We start from the raw sequence: 9,892 nt of genomic DNA, 5'->3' as shown, positions 1-9,892 counted from the left end.
ATGGTTTTCTGTATGGGGCCTCCTATGCACAGGACCTTCTGCCAGTCCTATATCTTTTTCTGCCGTCTGCATGTTGCTTTGTTTTTTGGGAGCGTGCTTGCATCTGCCTGCCCCAAAAGCTGCCTCTGTTCTGAGAAGAATGGCCTGGTGGTTGTACAGTGTGCCTCACGAAATTTGGAGAAGATCCCTTCAGATCTCCCACGTGACACGGTCTCTCTGCTGCTTTCCTCAAATCATATCACCAAGATTCCCGGTCAGGCTTTCAAGAACCTCCCACGGCTCCAGGAGCTGGACCTGTCCCGCAACTCTATTGAAACTGTGGAGGCCGGGGCTTTTCAGGGGCTGTCTGAAGGCCTGCGGGTCCTGGACCTTTCCAACAATCTCCTCCGCAGCGTGCCCAAGGAGGCTTTCGCTCGCCTGCAAGCCAAGATAAGACTCTCCAACAATCCGTGGCACTGTGAGTGCACACTGCAGGAGGTGCTGCGAGAACTCCAGCTCGACCCAGAGACTGTAAACCAGGTCAGCTGTCACACGTCGATTCAGGAGGAATATGCCGGAAAGCCGGTTATCCAGGTCCTGGATTCTGGTATCAACTTCTGCAACTTCCATCACAAGACTACAGATGTGGCCATGTTTGTCACCATGTTTGGATGGTTTACCATGGTTATCGCTTATGTCATTTACTATGTAAGACACAACCAAGAGGATGCTAGAAGACATCTTGAGTACCTTAAGTCTTTGCCTAGTACTTCCCAGGCTAACAAGGACTTTGACGTGGTCAGCACTGTGCTTTAACAGATGCAATTTATTTTTTGCGTTAGAATGTAATTTATTAGTTATGACCAAAGTGGCACAAGTACAAGCCTTAAGATCATGTATTAAATCAGACTGGAATATATAACATTTCATGAATATGATTTTATATCAAAAGTAATCACTAATTTTATATAAATTTTTAGATTATTAGCCTTTTTTTTTTCCGTCCATTTGAATGTGCTCTATGTCAACCCACGACACACTGAGATTGAATGAGAATTGATTTGAAAACCTAGAATGTATTATAACTAGGGATGCACCAATTCTGATCCAATACAATGTTATAACATGACTGAAACCTTTTTTTTGTTTCTTTGCTGGTAGGAATGTTTTGCAAAGCAAGTAATTGAACTGTTTAGTCTTTTGGCTAGTCACTCTCTATTTGGCTAATATGTTTACTCTTAATATCGTGACATTTAATAATGCAAATATCAAATATCATTAGTAATATATTAAAAATGGAAAACCCTAAACGTCAATTAGGGATGCTGATTTGCAGCTAAGGTGTCTGAGTCCCTCCTCCAGCATGGACGTATTCATCCATTTTGTTAGTGTTAGTCAAAGAGGTTAATGCAGGCCCATACCAACGTGTCAATGATATATCGGTGCATCCCTAATCATAACAAAAGATGGATGTTGAAATAGTCATCACTGCCAAATGCTATGACCAATATTTAAAGATGCAATGTGTAAATTTTTTTTTTAAAACCACTGAGCACCTCAAATGACAATGAGTTACCGTAGCATAAAAGTCTGCCATCAGTGCTGCATAATAAAAAAAATACAAAAGCAACACTGCACAGACTGCAAAGTGAATGGAGCAGTTAACACCATCGGTACCTGGTCTGTGCCAGCTGCTCGATATGCCCTGTCTGTATGCATCAGCAGCTCAAGCACTGACAGCTCAATAACATACATGACAAACGCAATAACCTGCGTTGAAGATACAGCTGCAAGCACAATTAATTCAGTAGCCACTGCATTCACAAGCTGTGAGCCAGTTTTACATTTGTTTTTGTCTTTTTTTTTTTGTAACTGGGGCTTGGAGATTTGTGATTTTTTTCAGTTGTTTACCCGGGGTGGGATCTCCGCATTTCATCTCTTTTTTTTTTTTTTTTCAGTTTTCAGGTGGCTTTACACGTTGCACCTTTAATTGAATGGTCTGAAAGTGAAAATAAAATACAGCTTAAGTAAAAATGTGCACTCTTTATCTTCAAGTGCCTACTTTTCTGTACCTTTACAGCAGTAGTGGCCACAGGTCCCACACAGATATACAGAACAAATTATATTAGAATGTGGACAAATCAGAAAATGTTTGTATTACTCCTTAACACTGTGCATTTGGCAAAAATATTGTGTCTCTCAATTCGGTTAGACTGTTGGGAGAAAGTTCTCTCTGTGTTATGTGAAATTAAATAATTGTTTGTTTTCTGTGCTTTGTAATATAAATGTACTCCACGTCTTTATTGGATTTTGAAGAGGTGTTTTTATAAATTATGTATGTATTGGCATTAATAAATACAGCCAAATACCTTCAGACTCTTTCTATCTATCTGACTGCACAGTTTTAATATGGTTGCAAAATACTCAATTAAATTATCCATCATATGACAAAGCATAATTTCCATCTTGGCCTGACAGCATTTTGTCAGATGTATTGTTGCTGCGAGTCTTAAATAATTTGATTGATGAATATAATGCATATGAAGCTCTGCTGACCCTTGAGGGTGAAATTGTGGTGAAAAGTACAGAAAAGCTTTTAAGAATTAAAGTCAGCGAAGAGCCATTTTTGGTGTAAGTGTTTTTGCACTCTAGTGATGAGTTTTTGTAACAGCACGGCGGGAGCCGCTGTCACTATAAATAATAGATTTCTAATCTTGGGAATATATTTTTATGCTCCCTGCAGCTGTGTGCTTTTAGATGTCAAGTTTCCTCTAAAGCTGCTCAGCTCTGAACAGGTGTTAGCATTCACACCTACTTCACTGGCCTGCAGCCTGGAAATGGGAATGGTTCTTTCAGATCGATTGCAAATTCATTACCCAGATAAAGTTTGGATAGCGGTCCAAACTTTTAAGCTGTGTTGTCTTTGGAGGCGTCGGCCCGCCCATTTTGGTAGGGCAGCCAGTATTACCATGACTGTTGAACTTCCCTGCTGTAGCTTCCAGATAACGCCTGTTTAAAGAGAAAATGCATGTTTCCTTGTTCTGATGATGTACCTCCATGCTGCTATGCCATGTTAGGTTGCTGTAAAAAGAAGCAAATGAATATAATTCTGTAACAGATATGAGCATTTTGCTTGCCAGTGCCTTTTTATTTCAATCATTATTCATTGAGCATTCATTAAGTTTTACTGCAGACAAAAGGGAGGCATTTTAATTTCAATTAGGTTCATTTGAATACAGAAGGAGAGGAGAATTCTTCTGGCAATTCTGTATTAACATAGAGTGCTCTCTTACAATGTTTAAAATCGTAGTGTAAGAAACTATCTGAATAAAATTAAAACCATACACTCACTATACTCCAGTGCTGCAGCTGAAAATACAGCAGCCAATTATTCTCTTTTTTTATTTTTACCTATACCTGTTAACTATACCTGTTCATTTCTTTTGCAAAGTCATAGTCATGGACTGAATCTCTGCTCAACTGGCTGTGTTGCTTTGTGTATAAAGGGAAAATGGCCTTTTTGTGATTGAAGACATAGAAAAGTCTGTCAGTAAATATCACCTATTTTCATTCAATTTTGTTCTTGTCAGAAACTGCAGAAATGGAAAATGGAAAGCATTTAAATGCAATTATAAATTATCTATTACGGTAGTATTCACATAGGCATATCTCCCTGGCCTTTTCACTTCTGAAATGCTAACTTTCAATTCCGTTGTTTTGTTGCCTTCGCTTTCATTTGCTATCCCATTGTCTGTGTTTTCTGGAAAAAGGAACATAACATCCAAGTTGCCACTGGCACAACACCTGTCTGGCTCGACCACCCTGTCTGCTTTTCGACCGCCCATAAACCACAGTCTGCATTTACAGCAGTTACCGCCAGCTGATGCCAGAGTTGGCTTAGACTTGCCGCAGTGAGAAGAGTATTTAAATGTTTCCATCACACCAAAAAAAATTAAACTGCAAGCGCCTTGCTAGTAAATGCACAAGACTATTTATTTTAAATGTAGTCAATTGTTATACTTGTTTAGGTCAAAGTAGCTGTTTGGAATCACTTGTAGATGCTCTATAAGGACAAATATGCCTGTATTATCATGAAATTGCCAATGGGCCGTAGAAAAAATTGCTTGTGTAAATTAACATAATTGGTAATACCAAATTAGCATTTTCAAAACACAACAATTGATGGTGCCCTGGCCCTTATTGAAGTGAATGTGCCCGTGGCTCTCACGCGGTAAGTGCTTCATGTGGCAACTATTGCAGTCTGATTAAGGATCTGTTCTAGCTGTTCCTGAGAGCATTAATCTTGATGAGGAATTGCATCTGTCCCCGGACTCTGACAAGGAGGGCTTGGCGCTGATGGCATCAGTAAATTCGGACCACATCGATCAGTTAGCTGGAGTCCTGTTTTCTTCAGCACTTCATTACGAATTTTTTTATTCCCCCGCCACGTGTTAATATGATCGCAAGGTTAAGCACAGCTCATGGAGACACGTTTGAGATTCTTCTGGTGGTGTGTGTATTGACTGATTATTTTGATAAGACCCTATTTTCCAGGAATAAATAAGTGTACCCAATACACAGACTGAATAAATGTATGGTATTCATAGCCTGACACCAGAGTCTGTGAAATAATGCCTATATTTTTAAAAACAAACTAGAAATCATAAAACCTGAATTGTCAGTCATCAGTTTCATCAATTTTTCATTTGACACACAATGTCTTAACAAAATGTTAATGAAAAAGTCTGAAGGATGACCAGAATCAGTACACGAAAAAATTAAGAGAAAGGTCTGTTGGTTTATGGTACAAGCTGAGGGTTGCATCGCTGTTGGTGTTGGTTGTAAATTTATTATCCACACCATTAGGATATCACTCCAGCCAGACGACCAGAAGAGCGAGAGTGCTTGGATGTCATCGCTCATAATGAAGTGGTTTTAGAGGGACCACGTTGCAGGTATTGCTGTCAGGTATTTTGCACCTTGACCTCTTGTCACCTTTCTGTTCACACACAGTGGATGCAATAATGCAGCTATTTGCAAGGAGAACTTACATTTCGCTTAGGAATTAGCTGTTGTGTGTTAGCTTTTTATTTTTTACATTTACAGCATTCATCAGACGCCCTTATCCAGAGCGACTTACAATCAGTAATTACAGGGACTGTCCCCCCCTGGAGAAACTTAGGACACAATGGTAGTAAGTGGGATTTGAACCTGGGTCTTCTGGTTCATAGGCGAGTGTGTTATCCAGTAGGCTACCACCCTTTCATTCCACCTTTTTTTCCTTTTCAGAACTAGGACTGACACAGGCAACTTTCTGCAACACTATAGGAGAGGACACAGTAATTGGGAGAGGGCACGATATTCAAACTTGTGCTAAGTGCATTGCAATACGCTAAGCATGGCGCTTGTTTGCTAGTGTAAGGTCAAAAGCGTCCCCAGAATTGACATAAATAGATAAGACAATAGATAAGACATGCTTTGGGGTTATAAGTGTCTGAAAGTAGATAAATTAACTACCTTTTTTGTTGCTGTGTAATTTCTTCTGTCACCCAAAACACAGCCTTTAAAACACAGCATAAATGCGAGGAGTCAGTTTACTGACAGGTTTCATGCACGCTACTTCCTTATTCTGGATGATGTAAAATGTCAAAAAGATTGTGTTTCTTGGTATATCAATTTATTTATTATTTTAGAGAATAAGCAGTTACAATAGATTGCATATTACAGATGCAACTCGACCCACTGTTTATCTCCCCAAAGCATTTTAGATTAGTCAAATGCTTAGGTTTGCTTATGTGACAAATTCAGGCATTTAAAATCGGTTTTTCTTTAAATTTGAACGTCATGCATTGGACTTTGCAGCGTTCAACTCTGACGCAAGTCTTGACCTTGCACGGCAGGACTGACCATTAAACCGTTTAAAACACCCTTCTGTGTCACCATAAATCTCCTGGCAAGTAGTCTGCTGGTTCATGTTGGTGGCTGAATGGAGTTTCAATTCACTCTGCAACTGAGTGAGAATCTAAGTCAGGTTTTATTTAAAACATTTAAATATAGCTTGAAACAAGGCAGGCTGTCTTTTGGAGCAAAGTCACACAGGACACAGCTTTGACATAAAGGATTCCAAAGGAAGCGAGGAGAAAATTCCGGGTCAATAGTAATTCCGGGTCGTCTCTGTACTCTGCTCTTTCTAGATTTGGTGATTACTCTTAAGTGTTGCTTTGACATTGCTATTGATTGACCCAATATTCATTTGATCATCTGATCACCCCTGTGCACTAGACTGGTCAAGTGCATTCAGCCAGCAGTGAAAGCAGGAGAATCTATTTTTAGATGACCTTTCTCTGTGACTTCCGTGGAAAGGAAGGGGAAAAGGTTCCGGGCGGAGCCAAGTACACAGTTCTTTAAGTTCAAATGCAAATGTGGTTCCTGGTCATGCAATAATCGTGTAGTTCTCAGTATGGAGCAACGTATTTATAATCCATATATTACGACTTGTTACAACTTGTTACGGTTTGTTGTACCTATACAACTCTCAGCCATAATATTAAGGCCACCAGCCTGTTGTTGCAGAGGTCCCCATTTTGCAACCATTGAGGCATGGGCTCCACTAGACCTCGGAATGTATGCTGTGGCATCTCTGTCGGAAGCAGATCCTTTAAAACCTATAAGTTGTGAGTTGGTGCCTCCGTGGATCAGACTGTTTTTTCAGCAGATGTTTGACTGGATTTAGATCTGGAGAATTTGGATGCCAACCCAATCTTTCCCAGGTAATCAACCACATGAATGGAAGGAGTTGGGACCATGAAGCCAGGACACCTTCAAACATTCCCCTGTGGTCCAATTCTTATGCTCATGTGCCCATCATAGGAACCTTTGGTAATGGAGACATAGGCACCCTGACTCAGCCCCATTCATAATAAGCTGCATAGCACTGTGTGTTCTGACACCATTCCATCAGAACTCTTCGACTGGACTGGACAACACATGCCAGCTCCTCACATGCAGTTTTGGCTGCTCATGACTCTTGCTCTGATTTTGGACCACTTTTGGTGGGAACATCCCATAAGTAACAATGCCTTGGATTCAAAGATATCTAGTCATCAGCATTTGACCCTTTTCATTCCAGGTCAAATCCTTATGCTGGAATCAACTTCAAGGACAAAATGTTCCCAGGCTGCCTAATATATCCCACCACCTTCACTTCACCCGTCATTAGCACTAATGCATCCTGGGTCCTAATTGCTGATCTGTGTACACTAGATATTGTATTTTTATCATTATTAATTTGGATTGTAATCAGGAGTTATAGGGACAGTCCCCCAGGAGACACAATGGTAGTAAGTGGGGTTTGAACCTGTGACTTTGTGGACTTCTGTTTCAGAGGGGAGTGTCTTACCCACTAGGCTTCTATAACCCCCCACACTGCAATGTTCCTATGTTGCATATTCTTTGTATTGAATTAATACATTTAACATCAGCAGGTAGCATCTTGCAGATGCAGAGTCAGAATTGCACATTTCAAAGTCAGAATGTAAAAATCCTCACCAGAGTTCCCTCAAACAAACAGCTCAACCATGGACTATGAACGAAAAGCAACAAAAGAGCAAGAGTCATAAATAGTACACCTTGGGAGATTTACCTCAAAGTTAATAATTGTGTTGTTGATTTGGATGGAGCAAAACTGGGTTTATGGATTTAAGGCATCATGTGGATGCAGTGGCCTGCTTATCAGCCAAAAAATTATATTCTTACCACATAGCCTTATAATCCAGCATAATAGCCTGACCAGAATGAAACACGGGATTGTTGGCTGGTCACACAGGCGGTCTACTTTAAAGACTCCCTGTTGGGTGGGGTCCTATTTTACAGAATTAGTGCTAAAGCGATACTGAGCTTCAAATACCCCTGCACCTCTGTAGCAGGAGATACCAGTTACTGGTGGGAGCTGGAAAGACAGATTGGCAGAAATGAGCCTCTCTGAAGGTCTTGGACAGTTCCACAAGTTTATAACGAAGTCACGTCACGTCTCCAGGTTGGCCATGAGTAAGAGGCCATAATGGGACATGCCACGGCAGATCCACGTTTGTCATGTGTAAAATACGCTGGCTTGGCATTTTCATTTAGCTTGAGAAGGGACCCTGCACCCATCCGCCCGGACAGAGGCAGATGTGGAGTAAAGGATGAATGCTGTAACATATCCTTCTTCCACAAGCTTTTTACCTCAATATTATTCTTACATTTTATACTTTTGCATTTATTATTCTGTCATTATTTTATTTTTCTGCAAATAAAAGTATATCACAGACAGTTGCACAACCACATCACAATTTTTATAAATCTTGAAATAAAATGAGCATAAATGAGCTCCTATTATTGCCTGCCATTTTCAGAAGAGGAGACCAGAGAACAGAAGCTGTAATGTCGGGTCAGATGTTGGGGCCAAGGTAACCAACTTTGCTTCTGTTTCTTTTCTTTTCTTTCAATTTCATTCTATATTTCCAATAATCATTCTTCGCTCTGGTACACACTGTTTTTTAGCAAAGACGTTTAGATGGCACTTGTGTTGCATTCAACATTCAACATTTTCTTTCATTTATGGACAGTGAGTGAGAGAGAGAGAGAGAGAGAGAGAGAGAGACAAAGAGAGAGAGGTGCAATGCAATCTACAAAATAAAATAATACTGTACTGTATCACAGTAAAAAAGCGTAAAGTAAAAGTAAAGCACAGTAAAGTACCAGTATGCCTGTTTTGTGTTATGGGAAAATGTATGTGAGTGGAAATGTACAGATAGTGATACACGTTTTAGTATCTCGTTGTGGCGTTGTCATAGTGTAAGGGTGTACCAGCCATTAACGTGCTACAGAGAGTGAGGCATGTGCCGAATAAGGAACGTTATGCCCCCTTCTTTTCATATACAGCATACAGTCAACATCAAATTAAAACCATTCCTTTGAACGTTTGATTATATTTATGTCTGAATTAAAATGGCCATGCTGTCAATGTCAACTCTGCGGAGTGAGACAGGTGGGTGGAGGAACAAAGAAATGGCTTCCTGTGCCACTGTGAGCAAGAATTCAAATGTGTAAAAAGCTCACTTACTTTCCATAACCGCTCAGTCCTACTCAGGGTCGCGGCTGAAGGACACACACACACACACATGCACACAAACACTATAAATTCATACTCACACACAATTTTTGTTATTTGGGGCTATCCCTGCTATTGTCTAAATTTTGGGGGGGAATAAATATTAAACTAATGAAAATGAGGTTTCTTCTCATACATTATTAGTAATATCAAAGGGAACTTTTACTTATTTCATTAAAATTCAGAGCAAATAGTAAAAGCACTCAAACAATATCTCTAAGTTATTGTGAGTAATGTATATGAAGACATTTTCAAGAGAGACTGGCTTTACGGGCCCATGTGCTGTGCGATAGCCGGGGTGGATGTGAACTGAGAGAGTGGGCATATATTTGTAGGGTTGTGCCACGTAAAGGGATTTTGCTGGTCCCCAAGCTGACCCAACAGAACTCTGGGAGTGAATAATGACTCCCCACACTTGACATCCTATCAGGACTCTCTCCTGGGATACAACAGGTAATAACAAGTGAGTAGGCGAACGCTGAAACCCAGGACTGTGTGCAGGGGGAACTTCATGGCTTCAAATAAATGGATTGGGGGGATTGTTCTTGGATTGTTTTAACATTTTAAAAAGGACAGCCATGGAAGTGAATATATTTAATAATATCTGAAATGTACACTTGTTGGTATTCATAGCTACACATAAAAAAATAGCCCATGCCTATTAGGCGGGCCTTTGGTTACAAATTCTTTAACTGAGAAGAGAAGACAGATTGCTTCCAGGTAAATTTTTGCAGATATTGCAAACATAGGAAATATTTCAGT

At 40.1% G+C, this 9,892-nt stretch overlaps 1 protein-coding gene across 1 annotated transcript; it reads left to right on the top strand.

Annotated features, from left to right (window-relative positions):
- lrrc3 (leucine rich repeat containing 3) lies at positions 1-795 on the top strand. The gene has a single exon (XM_028991341.1). It carries the CDS (start codon positions 1-3, stop codon positions 793-795), a length of 795 nt encoding a protein of 264 aa, XP_028847174.1.
- Positions 796-9,892: the final 9,097 nt, after the last annotated feature.

This window comes from Denticeps clupeoides, chromosome 9 (assembly GCF_900700375.1).
Source record: "Denticeps clupeoides chromosome 9, fDenClu1.1, whole genome shotgun sequence".
Taxonomy (NCBI): Eukaryota; Metazoa; Chordata; class Actinopteri; order Clupeiformes; family Denticipitidae; genus Denticeps; species Denticeps clupeoides.
The sequence above is the reverse complement of the archived record's forward strand: the minus strand, read 5'-3'. Positions and strand labels throughout refer to the sequence as shown.

Bases quoted from the DNA above. Each gene is read 5' to 3' on its own strand.
- lrrc3 (XM_028991341.1), top strand. From the start codon at position 1: ATGGTTTTCTGTATGGGGCCTCCTATGCACAGGACCTTCTGCCAGTCC.